At 44.4% G+C, this 26,997-nt stretch overlaps 1 protein-coding gene across 1 annotated transcript; it reads right to left on the bottom strand.

Moving 5' to 3' along the window:
- Nucleotides 1-1,313: 1,313 nt before the first annotated feature.
- LOC100283624 (uncharacterized) lies at nucleotides 1,314-5,709 on the bottom strand. Its single transcript, NM_001371957.1, has 9 exons — nucleotides 5,278-5,709; nucleotides 4,969-5,188; nucleotides 4,789-4,847; nucleotides 4,625-4,686; nucleotides 4,285-4,362; nucleotides 4,103-4,199; nucleotides 3,931-4,002; nucleotides 3,740-3,847; nucleotides 1,314-2,038 (listed from the first exon to the last, which is right to left on the bottom strand). Exons 1-9 carry the CDS (start codon nucleotides 5,494-5,496, stop codon nucleotides 1,589-1,591), a joined length of 1,365 nt encoding a protein of 454 aa, NP_001358886.1. The 5' UTR covers nucleotides 5,497-5,709; the 3' UTR covers nucleotides 1,314-1,588.
- Nucleotides 5,710-26,997: the final 21,288 nt, after the last annotated feature.

Below are 26,997 nucleotides of genomic sequence, written 5' to 3'. Positions count from 1 at the left end.
ATGGAGACCTCACTCATGAATGACATGTGGAAGTGTGGCAAAATTCTCTGGCACCTTAACGAAACAGCCCCTAAGTATGTACAACCAACAAGAATGGCGGCGGGGCTAAAAGTAAAACGGCCACAAAACAATCCACAATTTAGTCATTTGATCACCAAAACCCTCAATTAGGGGTTGATTGCACTTACAAGTTAGCCCTTCTAATTGGAGAGCTAAAGTTTAGCATATAGGTAGTGTTTGAATGCAAATACTAAAGTTTAGTCGTGGATCTAGAAAAGACATCCATATCCCTGATTAATGTGGGATGGGGAGGGAGAGTGGGGCGAAGAGGATAGGAGATGTATTTTCCTCACCCTAGACTACTTTTAGCTCATTTTGACACACCTTAGGGGTTGTTTGGATCCATGGTGCTAAAGTTTAGCACTTAATAGCACTTTAGCTCTTGAAGATATGCTAAACTTTAGCACCCTACTGAAGTTTAGCACATGGGATCCAAACACCCCCTTAGAGAACATGAATTGCTAAGGGGAGCTAAAGTTTAACACTTCACTTTTAGCACTCACATTTGAATTTATAAATGCTAAAATCTATCTAAAAGTGTAGTGCTAAACTTTAGCACCATGAATCCAAATAGGGCATAAGACTAACAACAAATCACCTCTTGTAAACCCTCACCAACACCATCATCAACCTCTTATTAATGCAAAACATCAAGTACTAACCATATCAAACATTTGTGGTCTTGGGATAATTGGTTGGGAACTAGTTCGTGATGTCATCACAAAAGGCACCTTTTTATAATAAGGACATGTTTGGATCATATGTGCTAAAATTTAGCCCTCTCAAATGGAGAGTTAAAATTTAGCACATGGATAAGGGAGAGAGAGTAGGGTGAGGAAGATAAATGTCTTTTTCTCCTACTAGACAACTTTTAACTCATTTTAGCACACTTGGAAGAGCTAACAGGCCAATGAGTGCTAAAATTTAGCACATCACTTTTAGCACTCATGTTTGGTTCTCTAAGTGCTAAAGTTCAGCTAAAAGTGTATGGATCCAAGCAGGCCCTAGCCATTTATGGTCTTAGAGCAAAAAGACTAAAGTTGCCTAAGATTAGATAGGTTTGGTCAATTTAGACACGTGTATGGTTTGTAACCACAATTGTGGCAAGATTTTCTCCAGCTATGGAGACCTCACTCATGAATGACATGTGGTAGTGTGGCAAAATTCTCTGGCACCTCAAGTATACAACGAAACAGCCCCTAAGTATGTACAACCAACAAGAATGGCGGCGGGGCTAAAAGTAAAACAGCCACAAAACAATCCACAATTTGCCTCAGCGTATTGCAACAATCCTAGGATCTCCAGCGACAAACAAATCCAATATACACAAGACTGGAAATTTTAAACAAGAACACAATACCAAGCAATATACATGGCATGCCCGATGACAAGCTGAAAAACAAAATGGATGTCTACTCCGGAAACGATAAACCATGACACTTCGAGCGATTCAACTTCCAATGAAGCACACACCCTCGCTATTCACAGAACTGCAAGAAGGGAATAAATATGCAAAATGCTCAGCTGATCAACCATGGACTGGGACTTCGTTCGAAGCAACCAATTGCGCGGTCAGATCAGGACCTGTGGCGTCTCCAACGCCATGTTCAACCGTGAAATCTTCTGGAGCAGCAGGTTCTGAAGGAGGGGCTTCAGCTGGGGTTTCTTGCGCTCGCGCAACCTTTGCCCTTGAAGCCTTAGGTTTCGAGTTTGAGATCTTTGGCCTTGTGACCACGGGTCTTGCTTCAGCCTTTGTGGTCGCAGACGCCTGTGATGGAGCTTTCACGACTGGCCTCTGAACAGGTTTTCTAGCAGGGGCATGAGGTTTGTTGTTTTCCATCGCTTCATTTACCTTGCTCGAATTTGCAGTGCTCCGTGGGCTCTCACATGATACAGAACCATCCGCAGAAGCAGCAGTGGCAGAATTGGCTGGCTTGTGCCGGCCGAGCTTTGGCGACCTAGCGCGTGTTGGGGGAATCTACAAAACCACAGCATAAGGAACTTTGTTTAGTAGTGTGAAATTTACTAATGTGATAAGATAATGTGTACAAGAACATATAATTCAGGAACCTTAATATTTTCTATATAAACTAGCGGTACACAAGACAAAACATTTGAATAGCAGCAAGCCAGCAACCAAGACAGTGAATTTTAAAACCACACTGTGAAGTGTGAATTGGAGCATACAAGAGATGAATGAGGAAAAAAACATTTACTAGATCCTGAAACATGAATGGCACGATGAACTAGTAGAAAGAAACGATTTGTCACTTCCAATTAATCTCCTATGATGAAAATACATCTTGTGTACAAGAATATCATTGTTTAGTCACACATCAAGGTGCATCATTAACTGCAAATCTTGATGATTATCCTGTATAAATTCAATCATATGTGGATGATAATTGTTATAGAAAACAATTCAGGCATCTGTCTGAAAGATAATTTGGCTTCATGGAGCTTGCAAGACAAAGTCACTAGCTACTCCGAGACATCAAATAGGGCCTCACTATTTGCTTCAAAGCTGCACTCAAGCACAGAGCCAGCAATATTAAACTATATCATAGTACACCAAGGACCTAGCAGTTAGCACACATATATTGACACTCAACAATATTACAATCTCATAAACTTTATAAAAAACGAGCATTCATCACATGTAAAATAAGATCACACCTCACAACTGAAAGATTGTAATTTAATGATGAACTGATTAATGAATTTAAAAATAGTGCACAAAGCAGTAAGCCAGTAACGATAGCGAACAAAATTTTGTGGCAGCAAAGGAAAAAAAAGCTTCAAATGCCATTGTGTATCCCATAATTCATCTGCATGTACATTCTTACTCACCATCTCTAATAAAAACATACTCGTCTTCTTTGGTGAAAAAACTGTATATTCAGCTTGCATTCTTATGCTATCATCTTAGGCAATATAGTACACGCATTAGTACATTACGCTTCTATTTAGGGTTTCATGTTCTCAAGTCTCAAAATGTTTAGACAGACAAATATAAGCATCCCTAAGCATGTCATAAAACCATATTCTAGTAGAAATTTCAGGTAATGTGGTAATGTAAGGCATAATGACGAGAACTAGAATTGTATGAGCATTTGTATGAGCGCAAATGGAAACTAATCAAATTGGTTCAATGCGAATCTTTCTATTCAAATAGAAAAAAATAGGATGTAATTAAACCACATGGAACCATTTGTTTCAATATATCAGGAAATGATTATGGCAGCAAAAAAGGTTCAAATGCAGCTGCGTATCACATAATACATATGCATGTACGTTCTTATTCACCATCTCTAAGAAAAACCTACTCATCTTCTTTGGTGAAACAACTGTATATTCCGGTTGCATTTTTATGGTATCTTAATCAATATAGTACACACATGACACTTGTATTTAGGATTTCATGTTCTTAAGTCCCAAAATGTTTAGACAGATAAATATAAGCATCCCTAAGCATGCCACGAAACCATATTCTAGTGGAAATTTCGGGTAATGTGGTAATGTGAAGCATAATAGCAAGAACTAGAATTGGAAATTTACCAAACTGGTTCAATGTGAACCTTTCTATTCAAAAAGAAAAATAGGATGTATTAAACCGCACAGAACCATTTGTTTCAATATAATCAGGAACCTCACTGCATGAAGTAAATCAACTCAGTACCTTTTTCAACTCAACTTTGGGTGGCTGCTCCTTGTAAAAGCTTGGCATAGGTGTGGCTTTAAATGTTAGGCTCTTCCTCAGCAGTTTGATCTCAGCCTCTTGGCTCTCCTGAGTATGCATAGATTATCTTTCAGAGCTGAAACATAAGGACCCCACAGGTCTTATTGAAATAATGTGAAAGAAGCTCTCACCTTAGATTTCTCCTGCAGATTTGTTTTTTCCAGCTCCTTTGCGTGGATTTTCTCTTCAAGCTTTTGGAAAAACTGGGTGTAGGGAATGACTAAGGCCCTTCAGTACATGGAAAAAGAAAAAACTAGACAAAATATGGATCATTGAAACCCCACTGTGGAGAATAGTGCAAACCTCCTTTCTCTTCTCAGCACGCTCCTCCAATCTGAAACTAAAACCAGCAGCAACAGCAGCACTCTTGCGAGCTGCTGCACGCGGAGTATTGGTACTTCTGCAGCACAACACCAAATGGCGTATTGATACCATGGGGAACATATAAGCGGCTATCAATCAATCAATCATGAGTAATTTCTTACGATGTGGTAGAGCGCACATCATCCTCTGTTTTCCCTGGCTGCATTTGTTTCAATGGCTTGTCGGTGTTTTCATGTGGCCTGTTATCCAATATCAATAATTTCAGCAAACGAAAACGACAAAATCCATAACGGTTCTGATTACTCAATCTAGTGCGACAAACAACAATGATCAAACCATTTATAGTAAGCATCAGAAACAGGAACGCGACACAAAGTCGAAACAACCCACACTAATTGCATGACGTGTTCTATTTCGAGACAATAACTGAAATTACAACGCAAAAGGAACAAAGAGAAACGGCAGCATCCAATTCTGGATTGGTAGTGGTCCAGCACTTACTCTTGGACAGCGGGAATTGCGTCATTTGGGGCGGCCGCATCCGCTGATCCAGACTTGACAGGCTAAGTCAAAGGAAACAGACCGAGTATTAACATAACGCAGCCAAAAATAGACAAAACAATGCCAAGCTTCAACTAACGGATCGCTCAAAGAAGGGCCTTTACCATCGACCGGCGAGCGACAGGTGTCCGCGCTGAATTCGCCTTCTTCTCGGCTGCCCGGCCTGCATGGGATTACATTCAGTTCCAGACAGAATTCAGTCAACATGACACCACTGAGGCACAACAGACCGAGAACACCTATCGCTATCACTATATATAATGAAGGAACTGAGCATCGGTAACCTGCTGCCGCCTCTGATCCATTGGTCACGACGCCCTTGGCCTGCTTGGGAGTAGCAACCGCCGAGGCCTTCTTGGCGGCGGCACCCCGCGCCGGGAAGGAGGCGCTCTGCGAGAGGACCCCGGGCTTCTTCACCCTCGGCGCGGCGGCGGCGGCGGCGGGCACCCTGCCGTTCTGCGGCCTCGCCTTCCGGACCCCGGCGGCGTCCCCGGATCCACCCTTCTGCACGCACAACCTAGCGACGGTCAGTGCCGGATCACCACCCCCGCACGGGCGAAGGCAGCCAAGCCAGTATGCGGGACGGCACTCACCTTGGCCGGCGCCTTGGCAGGTGCCGCGGTCTCGTCCGGCGTCACCGCCGGGGCCGGGGCGTCCTCAGATCCGGCCGGCGCCGCGTCCTCAGCGGGGGCGGCGAGATCCCCACGATCGCTGGCGCCGGAGTCCCCCTCCGCCTCCGCGGCCGCCGCCGCCTTGACGACGACGTAGCCCTCCCCCTCGATCCCATTCTCAGCGGCAACGGCGTCCTCCATCGCGGCGTCCAGATCCGGCCCGGGATCGCGGCCGCGCCTCCCGTAACCGCCTGCCGGCACGTCCCGGCCTACCAACCTCCGCCCCACCTACCAAACCACGGTCATGAGAGTGCGCGGCGGGGGTGGGTCAGCAGTGCGGGGGCGCGGGCGCCATCGCCGTGGACGTGCGGGGAGGAGAGGATGAGGAGGCGAACCACCCACCCACCCACTGATGGGAGGCGCCGGGCTGGCTGCGTGGAGTTGCCGAGTTGGATGGAGGAGTTGGTGTGAGCGGACAGCAGAGTGGACTCAACTCGGGGTCAGGGGGAGGAGAGTGGAGTGCCGAGTGCGGTGCGGAGAGGGGGAAACGGCCAGACGGGACGGGGGGTCTCGTCGTGGGGGCCTCTCGTGCCGTGCCGTGCTCCGCCGTCCGGGCCGAGCTGCAGAAAGGGGCGGGCGCGTGAGACGGCGCGGCCGGCAACGGCCCGTTCCACGCGTGAGACGGTTATGCCCCTCGCTAGTAGCCATCACTGTGTGTCCGTTCCACCGGCCACGTTACGTTGCACGTAGTCGTAGGCATGTGCGCCGTATAACAGCGGAGCGGTACATACAATCAATTCGAACGACCGTATTGTATGACAGGGACATGACGTCCGGAATTTTAAATTTAGCCTTTTTCTAAAAGTTTCACGTTTAGATCTTTAGAGATTAGAGAAACTAACACTATTGTTTTGGACGCCATGCTGAAACGTGTAATCTCTATTTGTTTATCATCTCTTTTCTTGTGTCTTCCAAAATTGGCTAATCTGTTGCTTGAATCTTTAGGGCTTAGATTTGATCCTTAGATCTTGAAGACCAGGACACCTTATCCCCCTCAATTTATACACGCAGGTGTTTTTTTTTGCAAACTTAGTTTTACATATGACATAATTTTGTTAGATTTGTGAATGAGGATGCTCTGGAAACAGGAAAGACTACTAATTTTTTTTCATGTGACATATAAATCTGTTTGGTTCAGGTTTTTTACCAGCTTTTTCTGAGGATCTGTTTGTGGCGAGAATTTGACTATAGGGAGAATCTAAGTATCGCGTGGATTAAGTGCGGAGAAAGATGAAGATATCTATAGAGTTCATGATCTAGAAAGTGATAGATTTCTACTATTACAACAACTCGCTCGATTCTATGTTCATGTTGATTCTATAAGCAGGTTAAAAAGCTGAGCGTTTGACAGTCTGCACTTTTTTTGATAGTCAGAAACTAAAAAAGCCAAAATAAACATGACCATATTAATCGTTTGAACAAGTGTACCACGTGTAGTACATGTGATATATTAATATGAAGCCGCAGGCTATAATGTGGAACTCAGATGAATTCCCTACAACTAAATGTTTCAAATTCACGAGAAACGAGAGGCTTGCAAAATACATCTAACTTATACCAAATTAACACAAATAAATTGATGAAAAGAGTGAGGACATCTCGGTCTCCAAGTCTAAAGATTCAATCCAAGCTTTTAAGGGTTAAACCAACATATTAGAAAATATTGAAAAGGACTAAGGAGATGGATATGGCGACAGAGACGAGAAACAAATGAAGACCGAGTGAGTGAGATGCGTCGATTGAATAGAGAAAAAAAAAGAAGGCTCGGTCGGGCCCGTGAGACCTTGCCGCCAAGATCAATCACGTCGTGGCCGTAGCATAGCATGTTTGGGTGCCATGCCATTTTCAGCGTTGGTAGATGCAACCTAATTTAGGACGGGAAAAAGCTTAGCCTCGTGAGCCGACTTGCTCGAGCTTGAGTAAAGCCTACTTTTGTTGCTCATTCAATTAGCGAGTCGAGTCAGTCTAAGGACGTAGTATTATATCGTTTATTATTACATCATTATGTTATTAATTTATTTTCCTATTTTATAGACTCATTACTAGATATAATTAAAATACATTAATTTTTTAGTACATATTTTTATTATATATATAATAAAAATATATAATTTTTATTCTAGATGAAATGAGATTTAGTGTGGCGGTGCACCAGCTCAAGCCAAACCACATTTTCGAGTGTGTGAGGCTAACTACAATGGCTATTTCATAACACTTTTTCCAACACTACTACATCATCAAGAGTGTCATGAAACTAAGAATAAAACAATATCTCTCAATACAAAATTTTACTTCACTGTTATTTCATAGACTAACATACCAATTTAAGGCTGCAACTAAACAACCAATAGAAATCAGTAAAATATGTGAAGATGAAACAAATCACTCTCAGTGGAGGTTTCATACAATTTCCAAGACCTTGGAAAAAGGGTTGACATGGTTTTATCCCCATAAAACCAATTTCATCCTATGAAACTCATTTATATTAAGGCTAATCATAGTGAGAATTTCATGTCCCTATTTCCAAAAATGCCACGTCAATTTTATAGATGAACGAAACACTCTCTCTCTCAATAGAGAGTTTCATCTCACTATTTCATATGTCAACATACTTTTTAAATGTTGCATATAAATGACCAATAGAATTTACGCAATTATATGAAGATGAAACAAAACACTCTCAGTGGAGGTTTCACACAGTTTCCAAGACTTTGGAAACGAGTTAACATGGTTTCATCCCCAAAACTTCATAAAACTCTTCCTTCTTAAATGATGTGACATGTCATCCAAATAGCTGATGTGGCACGCTAATTAATACATGAAACATCTCATGAAATCTCCATTGTGACTAGCCTACATACTATGTCATGTCATCTAAAATAGTGATGTGACACACTATTAAATTTGCATGAAACCATCAAGAAATTACCATTGTAAATTGGCTAATGCGACTATACATGTCCAAACGGGCCGGCCCGACAGTGGACCCGTGACCCGGCACGGTCGTGGCCCGGCACGAGCACGGCCTGGCCCGACAAGAGGCGTGCTCGGGCCGGCCCGGTCCAATAGCCGTGCCGGGCTTGGGCTGGCCATCTGGCCCGCGGTGCAGGCACGGGCCTGGCACAGTTAATTGGTAGACACGGCAACGACCCGTTTGAGGGACTGATTTGTAACGGTCAGTCTATTTTTAGCTATAATACTGATGATATGTTATTATATGAGAGCATTCTGAATTGTGATATGTGTTTATATGTGTATCTGAAATTCTTTGTCTAAATATGTATCTAAAATTATAAATATAACTAATTAAATCTAAAATAAATTTGAATATTACCTTTAAATTCTGAATTTTGGAGTGTTTTTTTTGTTTATGGGACCGAACCCGACCCGACATGACAGGCCCGTCGTGCCTCCGACCCGACACGGCTCGTGTAAGAATAACCGTGCCGGGCCTGGGCCGCGTTAGCCAGCCCGCGGGCCAGCCTGGCCCGGCACGATACCAAACCGTGTCGGGCTTTGACTGATGCCCCTTGTGCCGGGCCAAGCCGACCCGGCACGGCCCGTTGGACATGTATAAATGGGACCGAAACTGTCCGTTCAGCGAACTTGTATTTATAGCCTAAGATAAACTATCTCGATCGACACGTTCCAGGTATTGGTAGCGCCTAGAATTGAGCCACAGGTAGGTGATAGGGCCGACCGAAACGAAGCGAGGTCAGCCCATTTTTTTTTTTTCATCCGCACCAGCTGGTCATCGACGTCCTGGCGGAGCGATAAATACCCTGAGGCCGGACGGCGACCCGGCCAGCCGCCATAGCAGGGGCAGGGGCAGTATCGTCCGACGTCCGGTCGTCCTCGCCGCCCCGTCCCATCCCAGTCGCCAGGGCGTACCTACGCGTCGGTTCTCTCAAACCCCCACACGGGCACACCCACCTGCAAGGGTTCGACGGCTGCGTCTGCGTGCGAGATGATAATGGTGGGTTGGATCTGGACTGGACTGGACGTGCAGCGATTCTCGATCATGCTTGCGACCGGCTGGCATTTTGTCCCGACGCTCGCCGCCGGTTGGTTGGATCCGTGCCCCCCCCGATCGATCGACTGTGCGTATGGTATGATTGGGTAGCTGTTGCCGTGTTGGAGGTCTGGCGTCCGGCGATGGCACACCACAGCGGCGCGGCGCGGCGCGGCGGGCGAGCCATGGCCATGAATCGATCGGGTGTCCAGATCCGGTGGAGGGAGGTCCGGCCAGGCAGAGCCGCAGCCAGCCTGCGTTGCGGCTGCTTGTTCGAAGTGATCGATCAGCCGGAGGATGCCGCGGAGGTATCAGATTCCGATCCCCGGCCCCAGCCGCCCCCGTGCTCGTGCAAGCCTGTCCTTCCCTCTCTGTTGATCATGCTACGGCCTTCTACGTGCTAGTATAGTAAGGTTCTCCACATGACATGTATACTTCATTATTTATGGTACTGATATATTACAGTATCGATCCGTCGGACAATTCTACACCGCTAGTTCTCAGACTTAAAAGCTTGAAAAATGATTGACGTCCACAAGCGAAGCTCTGCATCACTTCACTTTTCAAACGGATTTTGATGAAGACATTCATAATTATTGAGAATCAATATTCTAAACGGCTGGCCTCTATGGACATGTTTAGGGTGTGTTTGGTTGAGCAGTGGAAGAGAATAAAGTTGCTCCATTTTTATTTTCTGGATGTTTGGTTGTCAACAATAAAGGAGCGGAGCGGCTCCTAAAATTTCCATATGTAAATTTATCATAAATGGTTGAAATGCTTTCGCTCCACAAAAGCGATCGGATGCGAGTGTTCTCCTCCCTCTCCTCTCACATGTACTCATATTGCTCTCCAACCAAACAAAGAACAGAACAGCTCCGCTCTATTCTACTTTTGAACCAAACAAAAAAATAGAGCGACTTTGTACTGTTTGCCAAACGCAGAATAGATCGGCTCCATTCTCAAAAACTGGAATAGAGCCGCTCCGTTCTAGTTGACCCTCCAACCAAATACACCCTTAATTTCTAGCATGAGATTAAGCTAGTGGAATATATGCTTCTGATGATTGTTAATACACCCTTAATTTCTAGCATGAGCCGCTCCGTTCTGATGATTGTTAATATATGCTTCTTTAGTTCATGTATCAAGTAGAGTAGGGTTTTTTTTTTCCAACATGAGATTAAGCTAGTGGAATAATTGTTCTTCAATAACCATATACATGTATGTCGGCGAACCAATGAGCCCAAACACAGTGTTGACAGAGAGCAAACTATATTATTACATAAAAATTTAAGTAAAGGGGTATTTATAGGGGGTCCCTATCTTTGATTTATATATTAAAAACTTTTCTACCTCTCGACTATAAAATTACAAAGGTTTGTTTACACAAGGACAATACAGTTAGTATTCATCTCCCTCAACTTGTTGTTGTGGGTCGTAAGTCCTTACGAGCATATCCATGTGTCCTCGGCTGACAGAGCTTCAGGGAAAATGTTGGAGTATCCGTGTGTGAGAGTTAGTTTGTCCTTATCACTTTTGTTGCTTTAACTGACATAAAGTGTATTCTACAAGCCCATGTTGATAACATATGTTCGTTAGTTAACTCTAAATTATCGATAGACCCTTTTACTTATGGTGAAATCCATAATAGTAGTGCCTCATGGACGAAGGTCTACTCCGAAGGTCTGAATCCACGAAGTCGTGATTTTTCTGCAAAAGTTATAACACTGTCCCCAAAGTTTAGAGTTGATTGCTAAAGAGAAAAATAATAAATTTTGAATTTATAACACTATAGTTTGATCCTTGTTGCTTGCACACACCATTATAATAGTTATAGGGGGGCTTTTTATATTGTGAGATCACACCAACTATGTTTGTAATGTGGCCACCGCCATGTATTAAAGGAACATGGTCCACGGTGTTTTAGTCGAAAACTTGATAGTAAAACGGCAAGGAGCATCCGAGAGAGGCCACAATCAAAGCAACACTTGTGTGTGGAGAAGAAACATGACTATGCATGGAGTTACTTGACCGAAAGCTTGGACCTCGTTTAGGTATTCCCTTGTGTGGGGCTCCAACGAGGATTAGGAGGAAGTTATGCTTCTCGATACATTGTTAAAAATATTAGCACGCAAACGAGAGTTTTTTTGTATCTCTATCGCATTGAAGCATCCATATTTATATTACGCTATCATGTTTATATGCTTTACCTTTCTAACTAAATTATAGGCTAGTGGATAAATTTTGAACCTATGTTGCATAACTCTTTGCAGTAGAGATAGCAACACTTAGTCAAAACCATAATTGCATATAAGATAGCTGGATTTGTTGCATAGGTTTTTACTAAGAGAAGAATATAGACCATAGATTAGAGAGAAATTAGGTTGCCTAATTCACCATCCCCTCTCTTGGGCGTCACCATTCCCTATAGTATCAACAAAAAATGGGCGATAACAACCCACTAAATGCACAACTATGCTCATCTTCAAAGGACACAACTAGCTCGCTATGTTCTATTGTTCCTAATGAATGTCAATCCTATTTAGAATCTAGTGCTACGGAAACTTCCAAGTTTGAATTACTAATCTACCTAATGTGTCAATAGATACCAAACAATGGAACTTGCTTATTTTTTTGGAAGGTGGATGCTCATATGTTTACTATCATGTCTACTATGGCAAAGAGGTTCTTGGCTATCCCACCTAGTAGCATGTCATCTAACTCCACTTTTAGTTCTAGAGGTAGAGTTCTTGATGACTATAGGAGTTCTTCGAAATCGGCCACTATTCAGACATTAGTGTGTGCATCTAGTTGGATATGTGGTTCTCAGGACGAGAAAAATATCAAGTATGATGCGGTATGCCTCCTGGACAATCTTTCAATTTAGTTTTTGGTTAATTTCATGATATTTATCTTTGAACTCTTTTATAGATAGAAGATGACGACGGCGACGACGATGTGGAGTTTGTGGAATTTTTGATGGATCTTGTGGCAAGCAACTAATTTGGTAACCATTTGTTTGCCTCTACTGTTTGGTACTTCACTATTAAACACTTCACCATTTCAATGCTTATGTTTCAGGGTTCACCACTTCTTTATTTCACTCATCAACTAATTTGTTTAGTTTGCAGCTTGCAACATCTCGTCTATTATTTGTGTTTTACATTGGGCAACTTGTGATGAATGCAGTAACTTGGAGCATTATCGTGTGATCGGTTAACTGTGGCATGACATGTGCTCTATGAACATCCGATTATGTTTTGAACTTGTGTAGTGAACTATTTGTAAGTTGTGCTTGTGCGCGTGAATGTGATGCTTCGTGTGCAGATCCGATTAACTCTATGAATGAGATACACTCTTCTAATTTTGCTTGTACAATTCAGCATCGTTGGAGGAAAGAAAAGCCTGACCTTCATTAGGTTCCGGCTGTCGCGTGTGTGTGCGCACGCGTGTGTATTATACATAGAGGTTGGCACATGGGTTAGGCCTAAGTCCTTTACAACAGCAAACACGTACAATAATCGGACAAACATATTTTTATTTGTTCCTTAGGCTCACGCGTCAAACGAGATTGCTCTAGCTAGCAACCAAGTCCAGCTGAGCTAGGTTGCTTAGTATTCTATTGAGCCGATCCGAGTTATTTGACATCCGAGCTAGATCGACATCTACCCCTACATGTAACCACGGAGATATGCTTTATACGCATGCTTTAGTTTGCATCTTGGACAACAACGTTCACCGGTAGATAGAGCCGCAGAATTCAAAAGGAGGCCATTAACTTGCCGGCCTGTCAAGCTGACGGCATCCGAAATGGATTGTTATTGGATTAAAATAAACGCGTATAATGGCGGTGTGATCCGCGCGTATTGGTACGGTGCATGTTGGTAGGTAGTACTGCCAAACAATCCATCACAGGTTGAAAACAATCTGATTTTCTACATTTTTTTTGCAGTCGGTTTCATGGGATTTGGTTCGGCTCGCTCGGATGAATTGCAACGTGATTGTTCGTGGCCGTCGGCAAACCGTCATCAGTAGTGCCATGATCACATCACATCCTATGTTTTTTTTTTTGCTTCCATATATACTCCGCCGCTCACTTCTAATGATGACGTGCAGGACAAGGTAATCAGCAATCAAAGCGAGTACACTAAAAAAATGAAACAAAACCTATCTTTGGACTTTGGAATGTCACACGAATGTATTAATTGAATCGGAGCAGATCCATAGACGAGAAAATTCTTTAAATAGCAAGGAATTTTCTATCTCATGTGTTACACCTTTTTCGGGCGCCAAACACTCAACAAGAACCGGCGACGGTGCTCTCTGCACAGGCGCGGACGGTCCACGGCCAGGGGCCGGACGGTCCGCGACCTGGTACAGGGGCTGGCGTTCCCTGCCTGACGGCCGGACGGTCCGCGCCCTGGGGTCGGACGGTCCGCGCTTGCGCATGGGGCAGCGAAGATCGCCGGCGGCGCCTGGATCTCGCTCCCGGGAGGGACCCCGTCAGGGAGGAGAGATCCTATGGGTTGTCTAGGCTCGGCAGGCCAACCTAGACTCCTCTAATCGACGTAGAGTCGAAGAGAAGCGAAGAATTTAGGGATTGGAATACTAAACTAGGGATAAACTAGAACTAGACTAGAACTACTCCTAATGCATAAGGTAAAAAACGAGTAATAGACTGGATTTGATCGATTGTTGGGGGTTTCAATCGGCCGTAGCCCTTCATCTATATAAAGGGGAGATCTAGATCCGTTTCCAACTGTTTCCCGAGTTAATCCCGCGGTTTTAGGTAACAAATCCCGCGAGAAACTAGGAACCCTAACTGACTCTGCGCATGCGCGGACCGTCCGCGCCACCACCGCGGACTGTCGGACCGCGGACCGTCCGGCCTCAGGGCCGGACCGTCCGCTAGGTATTTTTGGTGCCCAACATATGTCCCCTGCCTTTTGGTGAAGGTTGACGAACCAAAAGCATATGAACTAAACCTGATGTAAGTCATCGGCTTTTCAAAATAGAGATCATTCAATGAAGCACCAATGTATAAAGGCCGTTTTGGATTGTATCTTTCTCGGCCATGACCATTTGATCATTGGATCAAAATGAATAGAATGGAGGTGCCCCCCCGGCCTGGATAGACAAAGGGACTATACATGTACCATGGATTCATCGTCGTGCCATTCCACATTTGAGTAGGACAATATACCGACGATGAATAAACGGGTGGAAAGTACCCGAGTCTCATAGGATGAACAGACGATGCTTGTTGCATCGCCTTTTGGGCCATTTTGTTCGGCCGTTTCGTTTTAGCAGGTGACCGGGGTTTCTTTGTTGACCGATCACGTGGAACAGTCTTTTTGCTAGCATTTTTGGAGAGCAACTAATCAAAAGTAGGGTCGGCTTTGATCAACCGACTATATGTGCTTTGACCTTGCGTCTTTTTCCTTGCTTCGTGTAGAGGTTCACGCCTTTGGCCATAGGTGGACTGTCCGGCTGAGTTAGCCGGACCGTTTGTCTAAGCACCGGATCGTCTGCACGTAGGTGCCGGACCATCTGCGATGCTCGGGCTAGACTGATGTGTTTGGTTCATTAACTGTGCCAGTCCCCCCGGCGTCTTCGGACTTTTTAGCCTTCTCGTCCGAAGCCTTTCGAGCAATCTTCTTTTGTGATATATCTGACATGTGAGGATCGCCAATGACGATGCCCTTGCCTTTGCCTTTATCGGCCATTTCGGGTCGAACCAAGACCTTTTTGCATGTGAGTTCTATTGTATTAACAGGAAAAGGTTGTGTGTCTACTTGCATCTCCTGAAAAGCCAATCAGCCCTCATTTATGGCCGATTGTATCTGTCGATGAAAAACATTACAATCATTGGTGGCATGAGAAAACGAATTATGCCACTTACAATAAGCACGCCTTTTTAATTCATCAGGAGGAGGAATAGTATGAGTTAATTTAATGTTGCCATTTTTCATTAACTCGTCAAATATTTTACATTTGGCAACATTAAAAGTAAACTTAACTTCTTCTTGTCGATTCTTTCGAATCGACTGTAAAGCAGAACACGCTGAAGGTTTAGCCTGTCCTGGACAAACTAGTTCGGCGGTGTATACATCTGTGGATTCATCGTCCGAATTATCGTATCCCACTAGATGCATCTTATGGCTAGCCGATTTTGATGTTTCCTTACTTCGGCTTTCATAGGTCATAGCCCGCTGGTGTAAGTGCACTAGCGAAAAGAATTGGGTGCCATCTAATTTTTCTTTTAAGTAGGGTCCCAACCCATTGAAAGCTAACCCTGTTAGTTGTTTTTCTGCGACATGGATTTGAAAGCATCGGTTTCTAGTGTCCCGGAACCTCCGGATATAGTCGTTAACCGATTCTTCAGGCCCCTGTCGGACTGAGGCTAAGTCAGCCAATTCTAATTCATGTTCTCCTGAGAAGAAGTGTTCATGAAATTTCTGCTCTAGTTCTTCCCAAGAGTTAATAGAGTTTGGTGGCAAGGCTGCGTACCATGCGAATGCAGTATCAGTAAGGGACAACGAGAATAAACGAACACGGTAGGCTTCCCCATCAGCCAATTCTCCTAAGTGTGCTATGAATTGGCTAATATGTTCGTGTGTGCTTTTCCCACCTTCACCAGAAAACTTAGAGAAGTCAGGTATTCTAGTTCCTAGTGGATATGGCACGATGTCAAATCGGTGGCTATAAGGTTTCCGATACGATTTCCCTGTACCTGACACACTAACACCGAGTTTGTCCCTGAACATCCCGGCTACCTCGTATCTGATCCTCTCTGCCATGTCTAGCGACCATCCATTGAGTTTGTGGGTGGAAATCTCAGGTTGCCTGACATCACTCTGTCGGCTTTCCTCTCAGGGATGTTTGAGGTGTGTGCTAGGTGTCCTATTAATGTCACCAGCTCCTGCCCTATACCTCTCAGGCTCTCTTGTGGCCGAACAGTATTCAGCCCTATGTCCATGAGGTGGTATGGTATGATTATAATGTGTTGCTGGTGGGGCACCATAATGTTGCTGCGATGAATGTGGAAACTGTGCGTATTGCACAGCTCTTGGCTCTGCGTACGCATATCCGGACGGTCCGGCATAAGAGGCCGGATGGTCTGTGACCAGGCCAAACGGTCCAAAGGTATATCCGGATTGTCCAGCCGTATATGGTGCTACATGGGTAGTCTCGTACCTAGACCGTCTATCGTAAAGAATTGGACGGTCCGCGATCGGTCCGAATGGTCCAGGGCTGTACCCGGACGGATCGGTCATATATGGCGCGACTTGGGCAGTCTGCGCGTGGACTCGTGTAGAGTCGGATGGTCCGGCATAATATGTCGGCCGGTTCATGCCATATCCGGATGGTCCGACGTAAGATGGCGGACGGTCCGCAACATATCTGGACGGTCCGGCGTGATGCACCGGACGGTCCGTGATGGGGCCGAATTGTTCGGGGTTGTACCGTGGTGGTCTGGCCATATACGGTGCGACCTGAGTGTTTTGTGTGCGGGCCTGCATCTCGTCGGACGGTCCGGCGAAATACGCCGGACGGTCCGCGGTATAACCTGACTGTCTGAGATGATGCTCGGACGGTCCGGTTGCGTCCAGTACCTGCCGCGTGCCTAGTGGTTGCGGCTGTGATGGTGACACAAAAGCGTGCATCGGCATACCATATTATGGCTGGGTCAACGGTGACCCGTTTATAGCCGATGTGTTTGACGCGGGTGGCTCTGTATTAGACTCTCGTGATGGAAAGTTAGGAGCAGCTGATTTCTCGTATGCACGTAAATGCATTTTAATAGATTCATCTACATATTGCTTTAACTGATCTCCTCGTTGATCCATGAAAGTTGCAAGAGATAGATCTGGAGTACTTACAGCGGAACCCTGAAGTGGAGGTAGGAGAGATTCCATATCGATCTCCCCTTGACGGATGATCTTCTGGTGGCGATCCACCGTGAAGTGTGACAAGTACTTTTCTGCCGCCTCCTTGCGTCGTTCGGAGAGTTTATGCAGCAATTCCGCCTCTTCTTGTCGCGTTGTTCGTTCCATTGCTGCATCACCTCCTTCTCATCGCGCATTATGAGGTCTTCAAAGGGTCTTTGGTCATTGTCACACCCGGGTTTCGGGGCACCAAGACCCGGGCGCGAACAATCACCAGGTGTGCTGGGACCAAGTCTCACACATATGATGAATCATGGCACAGGATCGAATGTCACATATTTACTATATAATAGGAGTTCTGTACAAAATAAATAAACAATTACATTATAAGGAGACAATGGTCCAGCAACCCGAAGTTGACTGGGAGACGACGGCCTAGACCTCTCACGAACACATCGCAGCATCCTCCATGCGCCTTATCCTGTGGTACCTGTTCTTGACCTGTGGGGGGGTGTGAGACAGCAAGAGTGAGCTCACATACGTTCATAGCTCAACAAGTTGTGGGGAATAATGTGCATGAACTCGCCAAAGGTGGGAGCTCACGTGAAGTGTAAGGCTTACCAAAGAGGATGGTTAGAGCTGAGCATTGCTTTTAAAGTTGGTCAAAATTTTATTAGCAGTTACTAAGTATAAGTAAATACCAACCCAATTAAGTAGTAGAACAAAAGTAACAACATCACATGCGATGCAATGCATATGGCAAATTGAATTTAGTTCCATAAATTAATCATGTGAGTGTCCGAGCTACTCATGACCGTGAGCACAGCTAGTATACCAGTTTTACACTCTGCAGAGGTTACGCATCTTTACCCACAAGTCATGTTACCCATCTGCCAAGAGACGACCAATCCCATACACCTCTACCGAGAAGGCGAGGCAGGGTAACACTACGAGGCCTTTACAAAGTTCCACTAGCTTCAGAAAACCCACTACAGTTTATAGGAAGCCCCAATGCAGAAATCCCTCATCTGACCGCCATCGCAGCAAAATCAACCCGAGGACCTCCCTACACTGACCACTCCCCTACTGCCCTTGCCCCTTTCGGGTAAGGTAGTCCTCCACTAGCTTTCCTAGTTAGTCAGCCAAGGCCGTCCCATTAAACTCTTGTGGTAGCACTGTTTTCTCGGGTGGTTCTCCATGTTCCAATTAACATAATGATCTTATCATGAACAATAAATAACAATTGATAATAAAGGTACACTAGTACACAGAAGCTCTGTAGTGGCGGTTGAAAACGTATTTATAGTGGCGTTTCTCAGTTCCGCCAGTGCTAGGGGCCAGTGGAAATCAGCATTTCCACTGGCGGTTATTTTGGAACCGCCAGTGAAAAGGGCATTTTCACTGGCGGTTTTCTTAAGGAACCGCCAGTGAAAATGTTTTCCCGCCTTTTTTCAAAATTTCAAACAATACTGAATTATAGATATATTTATTTACACACACACAAACATATATATATATATATATATATATATATATTGATATTGAAAGCAACATGGAATTAAATTCTATCATACATTTATATACATCAAAGTATTCTGTTTACAACCATATATGCTTCATGCATTCTATACATCAAAAGTTTTCACCTAAGTTCTAATAACTATCTCGGCTAAGAGATAATCTACTAATTTCTGTTAGTATTCTGAACTCTGGCAAAGCTAATGTCCCGGAAGCATCGTGATATTTTCCTTCTGCGGGAATGACCTCTTTCAATATGAATGTGCAGAGGTCCTCGACTATGCCATACAATGCAGCTTCGGTCAAGTTCTCCGGGTTTCCTCGTTGAAATTGCTGTAAAGGAATTTTATAAACATCATCTATTTATACTCAATAATAACACATTTGCATCTTTAATGACATAAATACATACTTGACTATTACTAATAATACCTTGTCAGGGTTCGTGATGTATCGTCCGTTCACTCTCATGAACTCGCACACATAGAATCCACATAGGACCGATCCTTGTGGTTGCTTGTGGCACTACATAACGGGAGATTGGTTATTTAGTTTCAACATTGTGTATGATATGTATTCATAAAATCACATACTTACCGGCCAGTGATGATGGATGTCTAGTGGCACGCCGTTTTTCGACAGGTCGTACTTTCCACCTCTCATCTTATAGAATCTATAAGCCCTGTGATCTCAAATAGAATCACCATGTTATTCTCAAATTTTAATCGATAAAAGTATGCATGCATAGAAAAGGCTTACAGCTCTAAGGTGCTGAGGAATTCTGCATATGTCGAAGGGTCGAAGTTCAAGGAGTCGAGCACCAGCACCTTTCCAACCTTAGGATAAATGAGGAAGCATATCCAGTGGTCCCTGTACGAATCAAATTTGTGATGCATGTGTATTGAAATTATTAATTTTATTTATGCAAAATCACACTTACTTAAAGTTGTACGGGGTCATTATGGCTTCCCTGTCTTGAAATTGAAGCATTGCATGTCCTATGTAGGTGGCGTATCGAGCTTCAAAATCCTTCTTCATATCCTTTATACGCTTCTCAACTTCTTCGTCCGTCTTTCCCCGTAATTCATCGTTGTCTTTCCCTATTCTAAAAGTGTGGCTTTCCTCGGATATAAGTATTGGGTTGAGATACCCAACCCTTTTACTGGCACTAGCATTGGGCTTGGTACCGTAAAGGATCTCCTGTTGATCATGTTGCATTCTGCAAGTCACACGTGCATGTCAGATATTGAAATTTTATACAGCTCACTAATAATAACACACATATGTGGAAGTATGAGCGACACTTACAATGCAAACATCGTTACAAGTTGCACATCGAGTCTCTGAAGGTTCATCATTAACCACATGTCCTCGAATGTAACAACGACCTTTTGGTCCGAACCAATAAAAGCATGGTCTGGTATATGCACACTAATGGTGTCGATGCCAACCGATGATGCCCGCATGTACCAGTCATGCAACCTTTTAACACCAGCCGGGACCTTTCTTAGTTTCTCAAGAGGTAGCAGAGGTCTGCCCGACACATATTTTTTAGGCACGTTTTTGTAATCTGCCTTAGTTGGCTTCTTTATCTTTGCGTCCAATGCCTCAGCCTTTTTTGTAGACTCCTCGTGCTCGGCCAAATCAACAGTTTGTGACGTGAGGCTCCGTCCAATCCCTTTCAAAAACCGAACTGTGCCTGCAGTAGTAGCTTTACTCTTCTTTTTCTGATACGGGGACACCAATTTTGATATAGGAAGTTTAGATTTCTTTGATGGCATAGACAGTGGGTCACCAAGAGGATGGGGAGGAGAAGGTGGTGGAGCCCTGAATGGTGATGCTTGTGGCGGAGACGGTGGGTCAGAAAAAGGATGAGGAGCAGCATGTGAAGTTTGAGGAGGTGAAGGATGTACAATAGGAACAGCAATTTGAGAAGGAGGAGACGGTTGGGCCTGCGACGAATTCGACCAATCAATCAATTCGACATCCCTTCGAGGCCAAAGGATAAAATTCTTGATAGCTTGTCCAAGTTTCTCGATACCTTCAGGCCCAGGGATGTCTAACATGTCTTCCTCGGATCCTTGGGCAACCGTCGTCACTTCTACTTTGCAATAATCCTCTGGAATATCGTTTCCATGGAACTTGCGTCCTGGGATCGCAAGGCCTGTGGCTACTTTCTTTGTACGTTTATTGTTAATACCATATCTTATAACCAGTGTGCACGCCGCAGGCCTTGTGATGTCATCAACTGGATAACAGACCTTATTTCCCGTTGAAGCAACAGAGGTTGGTAATGTCGTACAATCGGTGGAAGCCGGCGGTTGAGCTGCTGGAATTGTTTGTATCTGTGGAGTGGTCATCTGTTGAACAGACATCGCACTCGCCAACCGTTGCATCAATTCTGGAGGAGGATTCGATAGCATTTCAGACATCATGGCTTTGAACTCTTTCTTGGCCTCCTGCGTAAAATAATCCGCCATCTCTTCCTTGTATCGATCACGTTTCTTGTACAGACCTTCCCACTGTGGTCCGAATCCTTCCTTCCATCCTTCCTTAGACGAGATTCCTCGTACACGACCAGGATGCTCAGGGTTACCGAGACCAGCCGTTAGGATGTCTCTTTCCCTTTGTGGCTTAAAAGTTCCTTCCCTCTGCTTAGCTGCCATTGTATATATGTTTTTTGCCGCTTCTTCGACAATGGGATCATCAAAAGATACACCGGTCTCGGTTTCCCTTGGTTTTCTAGCACGGAGCCAATTTGCCGCCCTTTCACCTAGTTGCTCGGACAGCGTCGGCAACCCTGCGGCCTTCTTCTCGGCGTCTTCTTGTGTCCATTTAGGAACCTGACGCTTGTAACCACCTGTGCCTAGGTGGTGGCGGTACTTGTTCTTCTTTGATAGTTCCGAATTTGCCTCACTTAGAGATATGAAATCAGGGCTGCTCCTCTGCTCTAGAAATACTGCCCACTGACCTGCTGAGATTTTATATTTTTTGGTCGGGTCCAGACCTTTCTTTGCAAACTTTGTGTTCATTTCAGACCTCCAGTTCCGGAAATTGATTGCAAGCTGCTTCATCGTGTATTCCTTCACGAGTTCTTCTGAACCGCGAGGCAGAACGAACCTCATTAATAGCTTATTCCATATTTGATTCTTGACATCATCTGACACATCTCTCCATTGTCGTATTGTTATGTCAAGATTATCTCTAACTAAAAACCCAAGTGCATTCCGGAACTTAGGTAATGCCTCTTCTGGAGCTAGGGGCTGACCTTTCGGGCTCACGTCTGAGATTTTGTATGTTTTGTCGGGAAACTTGTTCAGCCCCCTGTCACCTCTTTTTCGATCGCTCTGCTTCCTTTTCCTTGACGTCTCGGTTGTTGTCTTGGTCTGTTCCGGTGCGTCTTGGGTCGCCTCCGGTACGTCTTCGTGTCGTGCCACGGCTTCTTCGAGTATCGCACGAAATTCAGAAAGGACCTCCTATTCATGTAATAAAATGCACAAGAGATCATGCATGTGAAATCAGTAGGGTACACATACGAAGCTAAAGATGCGTACTTTTACCTCAGCTTCTCGTGGATCATAAGTAGGGTCACGTTCCAACTCACGGAGAGCGGCCCTATCTATGCTAATGGTAGGAAAAGGGTCGCTAGGCGTTTCATATCCTTCACTGCTGGATTGTTCTTGAGCAACACTCTTGTCCATGTGGTCGGAACTAATCCTTGGTCCTTGATCGGAGAACTCATTGAGCTATATATATACAAATACATAAGCAATAATTAAATACATATTAACACATATTAACGTAAGCAATAATTAAATTCATATTAACAAATACCCTAACCCTAAACCCTAACCCTAACCCTAACTATAACCCTTAACCCTAACCCTAACCCTTAACCATAACCATAACCCTAACCCTAACCCTAAACCCTAACCCTGAGCCTAACTATAACCCTTAACCCTAACCCTAACCCTTAACCATAACCCTAACCCTAACCCTAACCATATAGTATCGTATAGTCGTATAGTATCGTGTTACGGATATTATCGAGTTACGTATATTATCGAGTTACGTATAGAGAGGGAGAGAGGGAGAGTCGCATAGGACGTATAGAGAGGGAGAGGGGGAGAATCGTATGGATATTATCGAGTTACGTATAGAGAGGGAGAGAGGGAGAGTCGTATAGGACGAGGAGAGGGAGAGAGGGAGAGTCACATAGGACGTATAGAGAGGGAGAGAGGGAGAGTCGTACGGAAATTATCGAGTTCAGATCGAATTCGGATCGGATCGGATACGTTTGAACACATATGAACACACATATATATATTGAACACACATATATTAAACACATACATTTGAACACATATGAACACATATGAACAACCATAGCTCATAACCATAGTTCATCACCATCGATGTTCAAGTACACAAGCAAAATCACAACGCATAACCGTAGTTCATCAAACAACTATGATACATGAGTTCATATCACCATGACATATCAAGTTCAATTCATCAGACACCATGACACTAATCATGACCCACAATCTAAAAATTCTCACTAACGAAACTCGAAAACCACGATAGCTTCCAATCTCCTAGTGTAAATGGCATTCACCATTAACATCAAGTCCACAATCTAAAAATGGCATTCATCGTCATTACTTCTATCTACCCTACCATGTAAATTTCTATCATGAAGAAAATTATGCAAAGCCATACATGCAAGAATGATGTGCTTCTGAGTACAAGTGGAGAAACTTGGGATTTCCTTCAATATATTCCACTTTTCATTCAAGACATTAAAATATCATTCAATAGCATTTTGAAGGGAGGAATTCAATATTCCACAATCTTAAACCATCTTCATGGTCTCCACAATGAAAGGACAGGATTGATTGGAGGAGTAGATGATCCTTCAACACTTAAGGAGATTTGACAACTACTAACCATGCATCTACATCTTAGAGGAGAAAAAAAGAGCAGACATAGGAGGAAGGGAGATAACAATGCGCTTGGTCATGGCTGAGTAGTGAGCCGACATATGTAGCACGTGCCCTCTGGCCTCTCTCTTCCCTCTCCCTCTTCCTCTCTCTTCCTCCCTCTCGGCGGCGGCGGCGCGTGCCCTCTGGCCTCTCTCTTCCTCTCTCTTCCTCCCTCTCGGCGGCGGCGGCGGCGTACGTAGACGGCGGTATACGGCAGAGGAGAAATAGAGAGAGAAAGAAAATACCTGACGGCGGTGCGGGGGCGCGGGGCGGGGATGGCGGCGTGGGGACGGGCGCGGGGACGACGATCGCCGGCGAAACCCTCGGGGTCAAAATCCAGCAGCCTGACGGCGTCTTTGAAGTGAACTGGCGCCAGGGGACTTGTAAATTTTTCGGCTCCCGCGCGCCACCCTTTATATAGGCGCCATTTCTACTGGCGGTTGACAACGAGGACCGCCAGTAGAAATTGTTTCTACTGGCGGTTGTCATAGAGAACCGCCAGTAGAAATGGCTTCTACAGACTGTAGAAGCCATTTCTACTGGCGGTTCTCTATGACAACCGCCAGTAGAAACAATTTCTACTGGCGGTCCTCGTTGTCAACCGCCAGTAGAAATGGCTTCCACAGACTGTAGAAGCCATTTCTACTGGCGGTTCTCTATGACAACCGCCAGTAGAAATTGTTTTTTATTATTATTTAACATAGTTTTTTTATATATTGTTTAGTATACTTTTTATATAATTAATTAGTATAGCTTTTATATATTAAGTATACTCTCTCCTCTCTCTCCTCTCTCTCCTCTATCTCTCTCTCTCTCCTCTATCTCAGTGAGAGCATTCAATTGCATTCAATTGCATTCAATTGCATTCAGTGAGAGCATTCAATTGCAGTGTTTAAATCCTATGTAGTCGGAAACGGCTGACGGGCAGGCCTGCGCGGCCTCCTCGGCTCCTCCACTCAGTGAGAGCATTCAATTGCAGTGTTTAAATCCTATGTAGTCTCCTTGCTTCGCGTATCTTCGTCTTCACTCCCACTGTATAAATTAAATCCTATGTTGTCTCTTGGCTTTGCGTCTCTCGTCACCGTTGGAGATGGTTGTTTCTTACTGCCTGATATATATTAGTCGAATAATCTTCTCTGCTTTTATACATCAAGAACGGGCATTCTGGATGTGCAAAGTCCTAACAATAATGAATTACATGACAAGTCCTAACAATAATCAATTACATGACAAGTATATAATCTAGGAAGCTATTGTTCTGCCTTGTCCATCGTGGCGTACCCAGGGCAACGAATTGCGTGGGATGCTTCGCTCAACGTTCCTTATCTTGGTTGGATGGTCTATGAAAAGAGATATGTCGTTGAACTGGTTAAAATCCTCTAAATCAGATACACCATCAACTCCTATAGCTTGTTGTTTTCCAGGAAAAACTACATGCTTCGGTTTGTCGGTGCTTTTCTTCTCATTGTTAGAAATGATCTGTTCAGCATAGAAGACCTGTGCAGCACGATTAGCAAGGATCCATGGGTCATCTTTGTAACCTACCTTACTTAGATCAAGAACTCTGACCCCATAGTTGTCTACCCTGACATGTTTGTCTTCAACCCATTGACATCGGAAAACCGAGATCTGAAATGTACCATAGTCTAGTTCCCATATGTCCTCAATAAAGCCAAAATATGTAATAATCTCACCAGTTTCATCATCTATGGCCTCGCATCGAACACCACTGTTTTGTGACATGCTCTTTTTGTCCTTGGACTTGGTACAAAATGTGAATCCACTAATGTCATAGGTTTGCCATGTTGTGACCTGGCGTGATGGTCCAGATGCCAAGCCCTTGATGGTTTGTTCTTCTATTGTTTCTCCACGTGGAATGTCCTTCACCATTAGCCATGTGTTGAACCGCTGCTTATGTTGCTTCATTACCCAATCATCCGTATGCCCAGGATTTTGCTCGCGAAGCTCATTGGTGTGTTGTTGGATAAATGGCTCCATTATCGTTAGCTGTTGTAGGATGCTCTGATGTGCCTCAAGTACTATATCGTAATCCGGTGGGATGAAAGATTTCCGTCCCATCCTCCCGCTTCCATACAGTCTACCCTCGTGTCATGATGGAGGCAGACCTATTGCAACCTGGTCTTTTAGGACACTATTGCAGAATGGACCTCCGGACTCAATGGCCTCTTCGGTACAGTACCCCTCTATCATGGATGCCTCGGGACGAGCACGGGTTGATACATAGCCATTCAGTATTGACATGAAACGCTCATACGTCCACATTTCATGCAAGTACATAGGACCCAATGCCTCTATTTGTGGCACCAAGTGCACCACAAGGTGCACCATAATATCAAAGAACGATGGAGGGAAACACATCTCAAACTGTGATATTGTCTCCACTGCGAATTCCTGAAGAGATGCCAACTCATCACGGCCAATTACCTTTTGTGAAATCCTGTTGAAAAAGTAGCACAACCGTGTGATTGCCATCTTTAAAAACAAAGGATTTATAGCCCTGATGGCAATAGGTAGGAATGTAGTCAGCATGACATGGCAATCATGTGAGTTGTAGTTGGTGATTGTCAGGTCTTTCATTGACACAATACTCCGTATGCTAGAGCAGAATCCGGATGGGACTTTCAAATTCTTGAGCCAAACACACATCGCATGTTTCTCATCTACATTGAGATTGTAGCTTGCTGCTGGGAGATGGTACTTCCCATTTTCTTGAAGAACGGGATGTAGTTCCTTTTTTATGCCTAAATCTACCAAGTCCATGCGTGAATTGAGCCCTTCTTTTGTTTTGCCCTTTATGTCTAGCAAGGTGCCCATTATGCTTTCAAACACGTTCTTCTGAACGTGCATACCATCGATCGCATGCCGCACATCTAACTCTTTCCAGTAAGGCAAGTACTCGAAGAATATAGACTTCTTCTTGAATATAGCCCCTGGAGCTGGTTTGGCATCCTTCCTTGTTTTTCCGTCTTTTGTCTTCTTCCCGAAAACAAACTTGATATTCCTGACTATTTCAAAAACTCTATGACCTCTATTGTTACCCGATGGAGCAGTAGAATGTAGTTCACCATTATTGTCGAAGTACTTATCCATCTTTCGCATGCGGTACCTGTGTCCTTCCAATAAAAAGCGTCTGTGCCTCATGTAAACTATCTTTTTAGATGCAGCAAGGGATACATAAGCAGTTCCATCAATGCATACTGTGCAACCAACCTTTCCCTTA

Source organism: Zea mays, chromosome 2 (assembly GCF_902167145.1).
Source record: "Zea mays cultivar B73 chromosome 2, Zm-B73-REFERENCE-NAM-5.0, whole genome shotgun sequence".
Taxonomy (NCBI): domain Eukaryota; kingdom Viridiplantae; phylum Streptophyta; class Magnoliopsida; order Poales; family Poaceae; genus Zea; species Zea mays.
The sequence above is the reverse complement of the archived record's forward strand: the minus strand, read 5'-3'. Positions and strand labels throughout refer to the sequence as shown.

Coding starts and splice junctions, on each gene's coding strand:
- LOC100283624 (NM_001371957.1), bottom strand. CDS start 5,496: ATGGAGGACGCCGTTGCCGCTGAGAATGGGATCGAGGGGGAGGGCTAC. Junction 4,848..4,968: donor TGGATCAGAGGCGGCAGCAG/GTTACCGATGCT, acceptor AATCCCATGCAG/GCCGGGCAGCCGAGAAGAAG. Junction 2,039..3,739: donor CCAAAGTTGAGTTGAAAAAG/GTACTGAGTTGA, acceptor GTGGTTTTGTAG/ATTCCCCCAACACGCGCTAG.